This window comes from Ambystoma mexicanum, chromosome 7q (genome assembly GCF_040938575.1).
Source record: "Ambystoma mexicanum isolate Mex_15411 chromosome 7q, UKY_AmexF1_1, whole genome shotgun sequence".
Classification (NCBI taxonomy): Eukaryota; Metazoa; Chordata; class Amphibia; order Caudata; family Ambystomatidae; genus Ambystoma; species Ambystoma mexicanum.
This window is the reverse complement of record NC_090941.1, coordinates 1,034,874,157-1,034,891,361: the sequence shown is the minus strand read 5'-3', so window position 1 is coordinate 1,034,891,361 and position 17,205 is coordinate 1,034,874,157. Positions and strand designations below refer to the sequence as shown.

The 17,205-nt window shown below is 46.3% G+C and overlaps 1 protein-coding gene across 2 annotated transcripts in view; it reads left to right on the top strand.

The window, feature by feature from the left end:
* Window positions 1-17,205, top strand: part of NUP98 (nucleoporin 98 and 96 precursor) — a 2,071,147-nt gene that overhangs the window by 577,819 nt on the left and 1,476,123 nt on the right. For both annotated transcript variants that reach the window (XM_069640340.1, XM_069640339.1), the window contains exons 11-12: window positions 10,633-10,725; window positions 11,180-11,317. In XM_069640340.1, coding sequence (XP_069496441.1) covers window positions 10,633-10,725; window positions 11,180-11,317 — 231 coding nt within the window. The remainder of the gene's footprint in view (window positions 1-10,632; window positions 10,726-11,179; window positions 11,318-17,205) is intronic.

Sequence of the window (17,205 nt, the reverse complement as noted above, 5' to 3'; positions counted from 1 at the left end):
GTGCCTGTAGCGGAGAGGAACAAGGGATGGTAGTCCCCATATTTTTTGATTTCCAAGAAAGACGGGGGTTTGAGACCCATCATGGACTTGCGCGGTTTGAACAAACTCCTCAGGAAGGACAAGTTCAAGATGGTTATTCTTTCTCAAGTCCTCCAGGCCCTTCAACTTCAGGACTGGTTGGTGTGTCTCGACCTCAAGGACGCTTATTTTTACGTGCCGATACATCCAAAGCACAAGAAGTGCCTGAGGTTTGCGGTTGGCGACTCGCACTTTCAGTTTCGGGTCCCACCGTTCAGCTTGACCTCCGCGCCGAGGGTCTTTACCAAGTTCATGGTAGTGGTGGCAGTGCGCCTCAGGAAAGGGGGATTCACTTCTACCCCTACCTGGACGATTGGTTGATCAGGGCGCGCTCTCCCGAGCAAGTCCTGGATCATCTGTCAGTCACCTGCCACTCCCTCCACAAGTTGGGCTTCTCCCTCAACTTAAAGAAGTCCCATTTGACACCAACTCAGAGGCTCCAGTACATCGGAGCTGTGCTCGACACGTCCCCGGGGCAGTGTTTTCCGCCCCAGGTGAGGGCTCATCACATTCAGCTGATGGTGCACAAGTTTCAGCTTGCCCAGAGTCTCCCAGCGTTCGAGTTCTTGAGATTGCTCGGCCTCATGGCATCCTGCATTTTTCTGGTGCCAGAGGCCAGGTTGCGAAGGAGATCTTTGCAATGGGCACTCAAGCTCCAGTGGTATCAGTCCTCCGGCAGGTTGTAGGACCCTGTGCAGGTGCTGTCCTCGGTCGCCCAGGACCTTCTGTGGTAGGCCGTCGAAGACAATCTGATGAAGGGGGCTCCATTTTGGCTACCCTGGCCGGAGGTGACGATCATGACGGACGCATCCCTCACGGGATGGGGAGCTCATGCCAATGAATTGGCAGTCGGTCTCCGTCGGGAGTCCAGACTCCATATCAATCTGTTGGAGTTGAGGGCCGTCAGGCTAGCCCTGAAGGCTTTTCTGCTGACTGTGTGAAGGAAGAATGTCCTGATCCTGACGGACAACACGGTGGCCATGCAGTACCTGAACAAAAAGGGGGCGGGGCAGGGTCACGTCCTCTGTGCAGGGAGGCGATGCAGCTCTGGTTCTGGGCAATCCAGCAGGAAGTTTCGATCTCGGCAGTTCATCTGGCCGGAGACGAAAACGAGACGGCGGACGCTCTGAGCAGGCAGAGCGCGATCTCTCATGAGTGGGAGTTTGCTGAGGAGATTCTCCTGGAGATCTTTGCCCTTTGGGGGAGCCCTCAAGTGGATCTCTTGGCCGCCAGTGTCAATTGGAAGTGCGAGCGTTCGTGTCGCAGGAATTTCCTCCAAAAGGAGCCTTAGGAGACGCGTTCGAGGTGGAGTGGTCATTCCCACTGCTGTACGCGTTTTCTCCTGTCCCTGTCATCCCGCAAGTACTGCGGAGGTTACGGAGATTTGGTTCCCGGATGATCCTCATTGCTCCAGCGTGGGCCCGGAGGACGTGGTAGCCGGACCTTCTCGACTTGTCCATCTGCCCTTCACGTCGTCTTCCCTACCGAGACAATCTGCTCTCACAGGAGGGGGGTCAGGTTCTCCATCCAGAGGTCGGATCCCTCAACCTTCAGGCTTGGTTTCTGAAAGGTTGAGGTATAAGGATTGGGACCTCCCTGAAGACGTGATGGGTGTGTTGCTCTCGGCCAGACAGCCCGCAACAAAGTCCCTGTGCCGTTGCCGCAAGTTCTGCGACTGGTGCAGGTTTAAGAATGTGGATTCTTTTGCATGTGACATTCCCATGGTTCTGTCTTTTTTGCTTTCTTTGGCCCACAGGGACTTGCAAGTGGGTACCGTTAAAGGTTACCTGGCGGCGCTGTCCATATTTAAGCGCTCGTCTGAAGTGTTCCTATTTTAAAATTCCTTTAATTTCTCAGTTTCTGAAAGGGCTCATTGTGTTACCTCCGTCACCTTTCCCCGTTCCCAGTTGGGATTTGAACCTTGTTCTCAAGTTTCTGATGGGTGCTCCGTTTGAGCCTTTGCATTCATGCCCTTTGAGACTGTTAACTCTTAAAACTGTATTTTTGGTTGCGGTCACTTCCGCTCGCAGAGTGAGTGAGTTACAGGCACTTTCAGTTAAGCCACCCTTCACTGTTTCATGAAGACAGGGTTGTCCATAGAGTTCGTCCTTCCTTTCTTCCGAAGGTGGCGTCGGAATTTCATTTAGGCCAGAAGGTTTTTCTTCTGGCGCTTTATCCTCCTCCACATCCTGGTAAGGAAGAGGAGAGGCTCCTTGGGCTTGATCCTAGGAGAGTGTTAAGCTTTTATATTTCACGCATGTCCCAGGTCAGAGTGGACGATCAACTCTTCATTGGTTACACTGGAAAGCGTTGGGACAAGCTGTGATGAAACAGACTTTGTCTCGCTGGATTATTTTGGCTATCTGAGCCTTACCGCTTGGCAGGTAAGGACCCACTGGTCGGCTTGCTGGCCCATTTTACCAGGGGTATGGCTGCCTCTACTGCCCTGCAGAGGGGTGTTCCTATTCGTAACATCTGTGATGCAGCCACCTGGGCTTCAGTACATACTTTTGTACGCCACTATCCTCGATTCTATCCGTGGGCAGGATCTGGCCTTTGTCAAGGCGGTCCTTTACTATGCAATTTGATTGGGCATTCTAAATTTCTATTTTTATCAATTCTTTTCCCACCTCCTTGCATTGGTACTGCTTTGGGAGCCTGTCATAGATATTGAATACGTCGGAGGATCCGATCCCCTCGAATAAGTAGTTACTCTTACCTGGTAACGTTCTTTCGATGGGATGGTCCGACGTATTCCATATCGCTCCCTCCCTTTCTTCCCCGCTACAAAATTTCTTATGCGATTGCAGCTTACGTTTCCACAAGGCTTTGTGTGTCAGACTGGCTGAAGACTGGTGCCACACGTTCTGGGAAAAAACTACAACTGAGGCTATGGGCGTTGTGCGTCCTACTTATCACTTCGGTTGACGTCGGCCGTCGGAGGTAGTCCTCCAGGGCGGCGTATCAACGTCATCGACGCAGGATCAGACGCCGAAGATTTTCCGAAGCAGCACAGCTGTGGTGATTACATGTCATAGATATGGATTAGGTCGTCGGACCATCCCATCGAAAGAACGTTACCAATTAAGAGAGTAACTTGTTCGCCTTGCACTATTTACGATCTATACAAATGCGCTTTGCCTAATGCGGATAATGGGGAGAACACAACCACAACCTGTAACAGGCTAGGAAAGTTTACACAATTATCACATTAGGCAGTTATGCAAACGTAAGCCCTACGAAGTGGAGAGCCCTATGCTCAAAAGTGCAGCAGTGCGTTTATGCGCTGTCATGCGTTAAAGCTGGTCCCCTTCAGGGAGCAGTTCAGGGAGGGGTTTGAGGCGCTGAAGAATAATGCCCTATTTGAGGAGAGTCTACTCTTGCAGGTAGAACACGTTTCGGGAATAGCTAGCGAGCGCAGGCTAACCCAGCTAAGGTGAGTATCTTTTCAGGGATTCTCGTGCATAATGAACAATGGCTTTGCCAGGCGGCCACCGGTAAGTGATGCTAGTACTCGCCGACCCTTGACACGGTCCGGGACAAACTTTGCCAGTCTAGTTCAGGTCGCTTGTAGGTTTAACCTGCAGTTGCGTCGCTCCGGCTCTCAGCGGCTGTGGGACAGGACGATCGTCCATGGTGGGACAGTAGTCTTTTCTTAAAGAAAGTAAGTCTGTTAAAGTGCAACACATCTCAGGGGGGGGGCACGTATGCAAGGCTCCTACGACCATCGCCACAGTAGGGTGACACAGGGACCTAAAATGCTTGCGTGTGGCACCCTCGCAATCGTGACCCAGAGGAGCTAGGACAACAAGGAGAAGGCCCAGGACCATAAGTTAGCGATTTCCCAAAGTCTTGAGTGTCATCTCAGGACGGCAGCGCTCCTACATGGGTTTGAGCTAGTTTGTTCCCTGGATGGCCCAGTAACACTTCCGAAGAGGCTCTTTGCAAGGGTAAGCAGTCGAGGTCTCTACTCCAAATGGTCAAAACGCCCGTGCAGGCCTTCTGTGATCGAAACAAAAGCAGCAGTGTGAGGGGACAATAGCGGGGTCAGGGTGCCAAACCTTCCAGCACGTCTCCAGCAGTTCCACGGGTCTGCTCTTTGGTTTCAGGATACTTGGCTCCTTCTGTAGTTCGATGCGAACTTCAGTTGATCAATCTGGAATGGATGCAGAACTCCTTCTCTTATCCAAGATTTGTTTTGCTCTCAAATCTGGGATAGCCAATGGAAGATCTGCTGCTCTCTTGCATTCACGGCCCACAGTGGTTCCAGTCATTCAGGCATACCAGACATACTGGCACCATGTCCAAATAAGGAATACCCGGGTCACTCGACCTGGGAGAAGGCAAAGGGACAAAATGGCCAAAGGACAGAACAAAAGACTTTGTGGCACAGCCATTTTCGGCACTGGCCACAGTCTTGAGCCGAACACGGTAAACTAATTTTGGTTTATTAAGTGAAAATACTTTAGAAATTAATTGCTGCTACCAGTACGTCCTAGGCACACTTGTACAATCAACAGAAAATCCTTAGAGGGTGGCTAGGGCCATAAAACAAGACTAAGGGAACCATTGTTTCCCAGCACTGACCACCTGAAGGACGTGTCAGTTTCCACATAACACATTAAGATAAGCCTAGAGTGGTGCAGCTGAAGGCTGTGCTCCACTGGAAAGTCAGGTTACGTAAGCCAAACAAAAGCAAAGAGTTTTGGTGGGGCGGGAGGGGGGGGGGTTGGGCATAAATGGAGGGACAATTGCACCTAAGGGAAATGGAATGCCAACTGGCATGGACAACTCTTTTTGATCTGTAAATCAATTTTACATTTAGTTTTTAATTTAGTTTTAGTGTACAACAAAACTGTCATTGCCAGCAGTCTTCATGGCTCAGTGCAATGCTTTTAGCAACGTATTGTCATCTTTGCTTAAGAGAATTGGCAATAGAAACTGCCACAAAAACTCCATTGTTCTGTGAAGTGCTTGACAATACTGAAAATACTCTTAAAATATGCTTGTATAATTCATAATGTAGCACATAAGAACATGTCCTCATTTTTAATAATATACCGGTTGGTAGATGCTGGTTGGAGGGGGCAGTTAAGGTACAAATTATGCAATAGGTTTAGGAAACTGATGTTAAGTTATTGATTTTATTGACCAATTGCTGAATTGATTGTGCTTGTAATCCTAGATTTATTCTGGGGCACTGAGGTGAAAGCTTACATTATTTTGTTGTATGAACATTTATTTTGTTTACTATGCCAGCTAAATACTTCGCAAATTAAGATTCCTTCAGAACTGCTCGAATTGGATTCTAAAGTAGCCAAAGGAACCCCATACTCCAGGATTTGGAACAGAAGTTCTGCCTCAGCTTTTTGTTGGTGCCATGTGAACCGACTGTGAACAGACTGTTTTTTTTTTCTTTTTGTGCTCCTTTCCCTTGAACGGGTGGGGACAGCTAGATCAGTTGGTCTGAAGTTTTCGTGTCGACCATTATCTAAGTCTCACCTGTTTTCTTGACCATACAATCTTCTCTACCCCAGTGTGGCGGTTTACCTCTGCTGGACTTTTTCGACTACTGAAAAGTATAGTGGGACCCTTGGACTGTTCATGATGTGGGGATCTCAGTGGCGTGTTTTGCTGCACTTTGCTCCGAGTGACTCCCCCTAACCCCTGGGGATTCTATAGCTAAGTGTCTGATCCCAAGTCTCTGAACTTCATCCAGGGGATCCCTATGCCTTTAGCTTGAGTTGGAAGGTATTTCATCCAAGCTCTTAGTTTTCTGACCGTGCCAATCTGCCTGGCAACCAAAACATCTGCTGCTCTTTGACAATGTCTTGGACAATCTCTTCTTTTATTCTACATCTACGAGGTCCCCAGACTCTTCCTGAAGTGGTGGTTGACCTCCCTGCCGGCATCCTTTTGTTGATCACTTGGCAGGCAGCCTCGGATTGCTGCTCCTCTGGCTACCTATGCAGGCTCTGTTATGAATCTGAGGGGTGAGGCCTATCCCCCTTTGAGCTAGAGTTCCTTTGTTTCAAGGTCGTTGTGTTGTTTGCTGATCAGTCTCATCCAGAACAGCAATTTCCCTTACGGAGAGTGCTGAGTTGTACTTGCTGACTGGACCTTTTGGCTTTGGGTCTTCCCATCCCTTTCCATGTCTTCTTTTGGTAGGCTAGCCTGGGATAATTGTTACTACAGGGGCTGTGGTCCTCTCAAAGTCCATTTGGTCCTCGTTTTCTGACAATTTTTTGTAATCTGAAGTTAATTTTACCTTTAAAACATTGTTTGACTTGCATACATTTATGATAATGCTAATGACTTGTTAATGACTTGTTTATAAAGTGCTTTCAACAAAGTGCTGTACATAGAACACATTTGCATACATTTATCATCCCAACCAAAGTTGGTACTCCTTTATCAACCTCTGAAGGTTTAATGGTTAAGTTGGCCTTGTCGGAATTAGAACTTGAGACCTGCAGATCACGCATTGATCGCAGCAGCGAGCGCTCTGCCCACTGAGCGATCTTACATCTATATACATTTAGAAGTAATGTATGTTGACTTTTTGTGTACATCCCGTTATTGTGCATTAATGAAGGTTTACTTGCCTTTAATCATTCTTCTGAGGAGTCTCCTCGACTCCCAAGCCATACTATCAATTAGTCAGGAAAACTCAAGATAACTCAAAGGAAACTCTATGTAAATAAAGTAGTTTGGTATATGCAGGACCTAGAAATGAGGCCTAAAAATCTCCCCCTGACAACCCAAGTACTCTGAAGGGTTGCACCTCTTACATTTCTGCGTTACAGCCACCCGTTATGTTCTTCGACTGTATGGGAAGATATTATTGGCTGGTATACACCTACTGATTACTTGCATCACTGTAAAGGAATCCTTTCCAAAGTGAGGGACAGTCTAAAAGATCACCTTTGATTAGGGAGCATTCCAACCTTCTGCAAGGCTTGAGGCCTCTTTCAATAATGCACTTCTTCTGTGCACAACACTTTGTATATACAAGCCATCCTTTTTAAACACCATGTTTGGTGAGAATTGATGTAGTAACACTGACGTTATTTCGTTCAGGGGTTTGTCCCACAGTATGGTGATAGTCCCTCCTACCAAGTGAGGATTAATATTATTATGTTACCCAAAAGAAGGGACACTTACATCATCACTAAAACAACATGTTACCCTCAAACATTTAGAACCTTACTGACAGCCACTAAAACAATGTGGGCTGTGTGTACAAATGATTAATACCAATTACAAACTATTCACTAAAAAACATTTTAATTCATTTACTTATTCATAGCACAATTATCAACATTAAAAAACATATACAACACATAAAAGTATGCAATGTTAAAGTAATTTTTCCACCACACAGAATCAAGTACACATGCTTGATATAGCCCGCAATAGCAACTTAACTTCTCTTGTTTTCTACTGCGTACACAATAGCCCAACTTATATAAGTTTATGTCCTTGGTGTTAATAACTGGACATTCTTGAGGGGGCAGAAGTATGATTTGTGCTTTCTGTAGGCTTTTCTATTCTCTATAATCCTGGTTCCTCTGTCTACAGGATGGATTATCTCACTTTCAGAGGAGGTTATCAAGTTCTTCTTAAAATTCGTTGGGCTGTTGTGTACGCAGCAGAAAACAAGAGAAATTAAGTTGCTATTGCGGATTATATCAAGCATGTGTACTTGATTCTGTGTGGTGGAAAAATTACTTTAACATTGTATACTTTTATGTGGTGTATGCTTTTTAATGTTTGTGCTATGAATAAGTAAATTCATTAAAATATTATTTTAGTGAATAGTTTGTAATTTGTATTAATCATTTGTACACACAGCCCACATTGGTTTAGTGGCTGTCAGTAAGGTTCTAAATGTTTGAGGGTAACATGTTTTAGTGATGTTAGTGTTCCTTCATTTGGGTAACATAGTAACACTGTGAGACTACACAACACTTATCTGTTTGGTATTAGGTAACTCACCTTTTGGGTAGGTCTGTACTACACAAGTTGTTAGTGTCCTAGCAGCTAGACTTATCTCAAGAGGGGTAAATGTGAGCTCTAGCAATGAAATTTGCAAATACAAGTAGCCAACTAACACTTGCACTCAAGGTTTCAGTTATAAATAGTTATTTAACATCAATTTTTAAATGTGGTCTTTAAAAAGGGCAAGATATGTAACAATCACATATAATTTACCAGAATCCGCACAAGTTAGTGGATACTCTTTGCATATGCTTTTTACACACTTCCTACACCCAGAGGTAACTTCATTCACAAGGACAGTAATGGCATTTATATATCGCTAGTTCTATTTTGCAGATTCTGAGTTTGCGGAAAGGATAGAGGAAGCAAAAGGTTAAGGTGGTTCTCAGGGCATCGGAGTATACTTAAATCTTCCAATGAGGTCTAGACAAGCCTTTCCCAGCAATGTGTCTAAAACAAGTTACCATCTATGAAGGACATACATATCAAAGTCAATGGACTAGAGTCTGCAGGGAGCCAGGACAGCCAAAGTCAATTAGAGCAGTCTATGGAGCTGAGGCACTTCTTGGATAATACAAGTCTTGCACAAAGTTAGAGTTTTGTAGAAATCACTTGTAGGGTCACAAGCTGTTAAGCCTGTGAAAAGCAGAGTTGGAATTAACACTAAGGTAAGCAAATGAAAGTCTCAACTGAGAAAAGCACAGCGTAAATACCCCAAGTCTAAAAAGAGTGGTCCAGCTGGATTCTGTCCTGTTGCAGCTGTGCAGAACATGGGTTCCTGAGCCTCATTCGTGGGGACAAGAGGGAGGACGTCTGGAGGGCTCTTGCGTCAGCAACTTGCAGGTCGGCAGCTATGGGCTTTTCGGATCAGTGGCACTTTGTGGTTTCAGTGCTTGGCAAACACCACCCCAGATCCTGGATACCGGTTGGGCTTCCTTCACTCCTTGGGTCCTGCACTCCGGTGAGGGGACTCGAGCTCTGGTCGTTCTGCTTCTGGAGTGTCTTTAGGATATTCCAGGAGCGTCTGGCCGGATTTCATACGTTGCACTAAACTACGGATTTCTCAACCCCTGGCACTCGGTTATTCCAGCACCTAAGTAGTACAGCCAATCGGGGAAGATCGTCCAGTGGAGTTCTTCTCGGGGTTAGTTTGTCCCACTAACCTAAGGGAAGAAGTCGTACCTTCCAAAAAGTTTCAGCACAGCAGCAGGGCTTCACCAGACAATTCAAAGATGCAGCAAGCTTTGTTCACTGTTTCTTTGTTGGGTTTCTCTCTTGTCGGGTGTTTGGGAACTCTGACTCTAGTCGGAGTTCCTAGGATGTCAATCACACAGCAGGGTGGCTGTCCTGAAATGACAGCCAGCCAATCGGGACTGGTTGCATTCAGGCATTCCTAGAGACAAAGAACAGGGGAGTTTCCTGAACCTCCCTCACATCATGCCTTTCCAGACACACTGGAGCCAGAGGTTTCAGGGCTGAAGCCCGCAAAAAGGAACTAGGGGCTCAAACCTGGCGCGCAGAGTAAAACCCAAGAAGGACCTCACAAACACAAAATGGCAAGAAAAGACGACCGGGACATTTTAATGAAAACGGTCACCCATGGGTGCTATACTGCAGCTGAGGATTCAGCCTGTGGTAGTAAAGCACAATGGTAGGAAAATTAAACTACTGCCACCAGCCATTTAAAGTAGTGAGGGTAACACAACAAATGTTACATGAAAATGTAAGGTAAGGGGCTACTCGGTGACCATGGAGTTTCAGACGCCAAAAACAGAGGAAACACAATGCAAATCAGGTGAAAACATGAGCGGGTGAGAACAAGGTCTGTCGCTCCAGGGTTAAAATAAAAAAAATCCTAAAGTCCAGCAAAAGAGTTGGGGTTAACTAAGGGGGGAGGAAATAAGCACTAAAATAAAAATAATCTCCCGAACACCACACAAGATCATTGCTATTTGCAAAGAATACATATTTTAATTTGCGTAGAAAGTTTGTTGCTCTTTATCATGTCTTAGCTCAAAATGTGTGCCGTTTCATTAATGTAATATTTGCTGGTCTTGAGCAGATGTCTGACTTTGTAGATATTTTGTATAGCAAAAGAAGACAAACACTAAGATGGCCTATTTGAAATGCGCAAAGGCAGCAGAAGTAGATCAATGTGTAATGGCTTTTATTTTAAGTTTGTTATTGGGGTGATGGAAGGCGTTAATGTAGTCAATTTTTGTTACTTATATAATCCTGTGATTGGTTAAAATAACCACATTACTCTTACTGGCGTACATGAAGTTTGAAGATCACATGTGTGGGGTTTTGCAGTCTTCTTTTTGAAAGTGTACGGCACTTGTGTTTACTAGTTGTAAGTGCTGTTAATGTTTTGTATATGACCTGGTACTACAGCATTTTTTTGGATTGCTTGATTTGACCCGATGGTACTGATAAATGTGCTGCTTTTTGGCCATGCCCGTACTATTTGAGGAATCTGCTTTTTTTCCACTTAACATTTGTATTTTAGGAATGAGTATTTTTTCAGGTGCACTGATTTTTCTGTACTCCTAGGTTTTGGTGCAAACCCTGCTGGGACTAGTCTGTTTGGAAATAAGCCTGCAACTGGGACTTTGGGAACTGGACTTGGAACAGGATTTGGAACAGGTAAACTTTTACACCCTAAAATTGCCACTCGTAGGATGGTAGCCGCGAACTATTGCCACGTCCCACAGGGTGCTTTTGTATTGTCTAGTGCAAGTATTTGAGTACATGTATTGGCTTTAGTGAAGGGCAAAGCAGTTCGTTTTATGGGACATTTAAGACCTGTACAGTATGAACTTATTTGCTTTGCCATGCTAACGAATGGAATTAGTCCCTGTTATGGTTAAGCGTACAGGTTAGCCAGAGTAAAGGGATTAGGGTTCCATAGGTTGTAGGGACAATTTTGTATTTTATTGTGGCTTTGTGAGAGTCAGGGCTTCAGAGTGGCGGTTTGTCAAATTATAGGCCAAATGGTCACATGCTTTTGCGATGTTCAAATAGGAAATGCATTCTTTTGTTGGTAATTCCTGTTTGTGCTCTTCTACTACCAAACCATGATTATCTTGTTCCTCTACAGCGCTTGGTGCTAATCAGACATCCCTGTTTGGAACTGCACAACCCAAACTTGGAACTTTGGGAACTGGAGCATTTGGAACGACTGGGTTCAACACTGCAACTCTTGGTCCTTGTTTTGGAGCGCCTTCTGCTCAAATGGGTATGTGATCCTTTTTAAGTTTTACTGTGTATCGTTTAATTTTTTTTGTAACTAACTTCACTAAAAGAACTCGCTTCTCTTCAAAACCCAGCTGTGGGAGAGGTGGGGGGTGAAACTAAGGAGTACAATTGGCCATGAGTAGTGTTAGCAGATATTCATGGCTGCCAAGGCAGTTTTGATAACACTCCCTGCTGAGGATGCTACCACTAACTAACTAGGGGAAGGCTAAAACACCTTATGTTATAGGAAAGGGAAGCCAAACGTCTCTTAAAAGGTGAAGCATGGCCGACGTGAGAAGTATCAACTCTCGGCTAGGGGGTAGTAGGTCAACACAGAGGTAAAATGTGTCAACGTATATCTAGAAAAATGCACCACACCGATAAACTGAAAAATGTGTACTTTAATTAAGTGACACAAATAGAACGACCAGTTCAAATAATTACTTCAGTCATAATATACAATATTAAAAAGATACCAAGTATATTTAAAACAGTAAGTTTCCCATCGGCGAGTACCCAGCATAAAAAAACGGAGTTGTGAGAACCAGGATACTATTCAACCCAACAAGCAGTTAAGTACCTAGTAGTCTGCACAATAAAGCGCAGTTTCCTAAAGACGCATCCCAACCCTATTATATGTGGAAGGCCCTAGCCCACATATGGCAAAGTATGGGGTTAAAAAGGGAAACCATTTTATCCTGAGGAAAAATAGATTTGCAATCCCTAAGGCAGGGTACAAAATGTGCCCTTGCAATTATCTGTTGGCTAGTGATTGACTCTTGGTGAGTAAGAAATGGCGTGTTGTCTGTATGTATAGAATTTAGATATCAAGTGACTTTTTGTATGGTTGGCGAGTAGCTTGCAACTTAGTGTTTTCGACCCTCCCTTAGTCCTGAAACGCCATTTACCATAAATGTAGATGTTAGGGAGATTATAATTGTTATGCTTCATCCCCTTTCCTAGTGAGACCCCAGCACGTTTTGATGGACGTCTGCACCTTTTTCTTTAATCTTGAATGAGTGGAGCCTTTTTACACTCATTCATTCTAATGGTCTCCGTCATTTGGAACTGTTATTTTGTATTTTACTGTCCAATGGAGTCTACTTTCCTCCATCTCTAGGAATATGTATTTTACTATTGCAGCACACAGCTCCTTATGGGCAGTGTTGCTGGGGACCCTTTGGGTTCTCCTTTGAGATTATTTTCTATATCCTAGAGTAACTACAGTTCTTAGTATCACTCTCCTAAAACTTTATAGTCGGAGAGATTGGCACACCCCACCTTCTGTAGAGTGCCAAGGGGATATTTAGTTCCCCATTCTAATGATTGTGTAAATGATCTACTGCAGGCTATGAACATTGCCCTGGTTATGCACAATGGGGTCACCCAAGTACTCACTCTTTTTACTAGCATGGTTGTTCTTAGTTGGCCCTTCTACCATCCTGGCAGGTGGAGGCTTGTGTGGGAGACCTGTGTGTTTTGACTTGGGCGGGAACCCTTGGGATTCCCCGCCTAGGTTCCAGTGTGTGTGGGCAGGCCGGAAGTGTGGGAGTTTTTCACTCCCAGCCCTTTGTCTGCTTGAGTGACTGAATGGAACCAGCTGCCACTGGGCTCTGGCGGTCTTGATTGGACAGCCACCCGCCCCTTTCTGTGAATTGCTGAGAGCTTGCAGAGGAGTGTCCTACTCCTGAGAATTTAGTTGTTCAGGCGGCTACGGCCACCTCAAGGCAGGCGGCGTATACCTACCATCCCTCCTGATGGGGACAACAAACGCTTCGACGGTTGGGCAAACAAGGTGTTTTCTGCGAGGAGTATGGCGCTGAAATCGGCCAACTCCACTTGTGCCTTGGCAAGATTTTCACAGTCTGTGGAATGGTTTCTCTTGCGGCTGAGCATATTCCCGAGGGGGAAGAAAGGGAAGGGTTCTTTGCTCTCGTGTAAGATGGCAAGGATGCCATGTGTGAACCCCCTTCAGTCGGGTTTGGACACAGCTGACAGTGTTAGCCAGTCCATGGCTGCGAGCACCGTTATATGCAGATTTGCGTGGTTGCGGAAATGTGGTTTTGTCCCAGATGTGCAAGCCTGTCTTTTCAATATGCCCTTTGATGGTTCTCATTTGTTTGGCAGCAAGGCTGACGAGAGCCTTGAGGTTGCAGACCACCAAAGCTGCGGCAAAATATTTAAGCACAGCTGTGCATCAACCTCTGCCTTTTTGTCTCAGTGGACAGCAGTGGAGGGGAGGTTCTTTTCGTTACTATTTTTCCTTTGGTAGAATGGGAGGAGCCGCCAGTCAAAGGGTTAAGCGTAAAAGTCCCTGTGGTGGTTGGGGGAAATGGAGGTGCCAAAGCCGCAGCTGCTACAAAACAGTCATAAGGCCATGTCCCATGGTTTGCCGGTTGGGGACAGACTGTCTCAGCATCTCGAAGAATGGCAAGCTATTACTTCGGATTCGTGGGTTCTGGATACAATAGCCCACAGCTACTGCCTTACCTTCCTTCAACTGCCTCACAACAATCCACCGGGGAATCTCTTTGAAGCTTCCTGATCCGCTCTTTGTGCAGGAAATCTAGCGCCTGCCAGAGAAAGGCGCTATAGAACTGGTGCCTGTAGCGGAGAGGAACAAGGGATGATATTCCCTATATTTTTTTATTCCAAAGAAAGACTGGGGATTGAGACCCATCCTGGATTTGAGTCGGTTGAACAAACCTCTCAGGAAGGACAAGTTCTCATGTTCTCCAGACCCTTCAACTTCAGGATTGGTTGGTGTCTCTGGGCCTACAGGATGCTTACTTTCATGTGCAGATTCATCCCAAGCACAGGAAGTACCTGAGATTTGCGGCTGACGACTGGCACTTTGTTTCGGGTCCTGCCATTCGGATTGACCTCTGTTCCAAGGGTCTTCACCAAGCTAATGGTGTTGGTGGCAGTGTATCTCGGGCGAGGGGGGGATTCACGTCTACCCCTACCTGGACGACTGGCTGATCGGTGCACGTTCTCCCGAGCAAGCAGTGGATCACCTCCGTCTCACCTGCCGCTCCCTCCACAAGCTGGGCTACTCCCTCAATTTCAAGAAGTTCCATTTGACACCTTCCCAACAGCTCCAGTACATCGGGCTGCGTTGGACACGTCCTTGGAAGTGTTCGCCTCCCATGACGGACAACACAGTGGCCATGCATTACCTCAACAAAAAAGGGGGCGGGGGTAGGGTCACTCCTGTTGTGCAGAGAGGCAGTGCAGCTCTGGTTCTGGGCAATCCAGCAGGAAACTTCGCTCTCGGCAATTCATCTGGCCGGAGAAGACAATGCAGCGGCAGACGCTTTGAGCAGGCAGAGCACGATGTCTCATGAGTTGGAGTTGGCTCAGGAAGTCCTTCTCGAGATCTTCGCCCTTTGGGGAACCCCACAAGTGGATCTCTTCGCCACCAGTGCCAACGATTCTGCTCAAGGGAATTTCCTCCGAGAGGAGCCTTAGGAAACGCATTCGTAGTAGATTGGTCATTCCCACTGCTGTACGCATTTCCTCCAGTCCTCGTCATTCGTCAAGTGTTAAGGAGGTTACAGAGGTTCGTATCCCACATGATCCTCATTGCTCCGGAATGGGCCAGGAGAGCGTGGGCCCCGGACGTTCTAGAAATGTCCACTTGGCCTCCACGCCGGCTTCGCGACCAAGAGGATCTGCTCTCGTGGTGGTGGTGGTGGTGGTGGTGGTGGTGGGGAGGGCGGTGTCTGTGTTGTCCATCCAGAGGTCAGGATTCTCAACCTTCACGCTTGGTATCTGAAAGGTTGAGGTATAAGAATTGGGATCTCCCCAATGACGTGATGGAGGTGTTGCTTTCGGCCAGGAGGCCAGCAACAAAATCCCTGTACCATTGCCATACGTTTTGTGACTGGTGCAGAGGACAACATGTTGATACTTTTCAGTGTTCCATTCCCGTGGTTTTGTCTTTCTTGCTTTCTTTGGCCCACAGGGCCTACAAGTGTGTACCATTAAGGGTTACCTGGCGGCGCAGATAATCTTCAAGCAGTCGTCTGAAGAATGTTCTTACTTTAAGTTTCCTTTGATTTCCCAATTTCTTAAAGGGCTCCCTAATGTGTTCCCGCCGTCCCCTTTCCAGGTGCCGGTTTGGGATCTGAATTTGGTTTTGAAATTCCTGATGTGTGCTCCCTTTGAACCTTTGCACTCTTGTCCTTTGAGATTCTTTCAAGACTGTTTTCTTGGTTGCAGTTACTTCCACTCAGGGTGAATTGCAGGCACTTTAATCTAAGCCACCCTTTACTGTGTTCCTCAAGGATTGGGTTGTACTCCGTCCTTCCTTTCTACCTAAGGTAGTGGTTAAATTTCATTTAAGCCAGAAAGTGGTTCTTCCGGCTTTCTATCGTCCTCATCCTGGTAAGGAAGAGGAGCAACTTCATAGGTTGGACCCTAGGAGAGCGCCGAGCTTTTATATTTCTAGGATGTCCAGGGTGGACGTCACTCTCTGTTGGATATGCTGGACACCAATTGGGCCAGGCTGTTATCAAACTGACCTTGTCCAGGTGGATTATCCTCCCCATTAATGAATGTTACCGATTGGCGGGTAAGGACCCTCCTAAAGGATTGCAAGGTCATTCCACTAGGGGTGTGGCTACTTCCACAGCCCTACAACGGGGAGTTCCTATTAAGAATATTTGTGATGCAGCCACATGGGCTTCCATCCACACCTTTGTTAAACATTATTTCCTGGATAGGATCCACGGTTAAGATATGGTTTTTGATCAGGTGTTTCTTTATTCCAACATCTAATTGGGTGTTAGGGAGAATTCTCTGTTAAGGCTAATTTCCCAAACCTAGTGAGTCCTCAAGCAGCTTTGCTGGATTTTTGGGGTTTATTTTTTCTCCTGCTAAGAGTGAGAATCTTTTTCTCCCACTCTTAGACGTGATTTGAGAATATCCTTTGACTTTGGAATGTGTTTTATGGGCTATGGGGTCTTTTACTCCATAGCGCTTCATGTGTTTTTGGTATGTGTTAAACAGCACCCTCTGTGCCGTAACAGGGGTGTCATAGTGACCCCCAAACGTAGACTCCGTACCCTGGGACTGTCTACCAGGGCATGTAAAGTCACCATTGGCTTTACTAGTCCTAAATTGTGAACAGAACAGGTACAAACCATCATATTCTGGGCATACTGGTAGGGCCAATTCGATTGCCCCTGGGTCTGTTGTTCGAGGGGGTACGGTCCAGTCCCCCCTGAGCGAGTTTTGGCTGGTGGCAGTGGTTACTACTTTTTATATTGAACCGCGACTATATTCCTATGGGATTTTCCCATTGATCGAGGCTAATACTTTTTAACATAGCCTCAAACATACCGCCGGTTTATTTAATATTAATTCACCGGTTGGTATTTTTTGCCAGAACTCAGTTCCAAAATAGCGTTTGTGTTCGCTTCTGTGACTCCAACCCAAGTCGAGCCCTTTGTTCCACTTTTTGGCGGGCTTCTCCACAGAAGCCTCCAAGTGGTGCCACTCTGTCTGGGTACCACAGGGGTTGTGGGGAGGGGGTTTAGGCACCCTGGACTGAGTTGCCTCGGCAACTCAAGTCACACTCTTGTGTGATTGGCCCAGTGGTGAGCTGCCCGGCTCACCACTTAGCATGTTTGAGTGACAGCTAGGACTGATGAATGGGGGTTTTCTGCATAAAAGCAGGGCTTTGGGGACTGGGACTTCAGACGTCGCCACAGGACGAAAGAATCCGAAGAGGGAGAAGCTGAGTCGACCTGCAACAACGACACCACCGGTGGAGCCCTGCTGAACCGACTCATCACTTCTTCCAACGACAGAGTAGATCTTCATCCCGAAGAGTCTTCTTCCTTTGACTGGTGGGGATAACCAGTTTGCCCGCCTTTTCGCCTT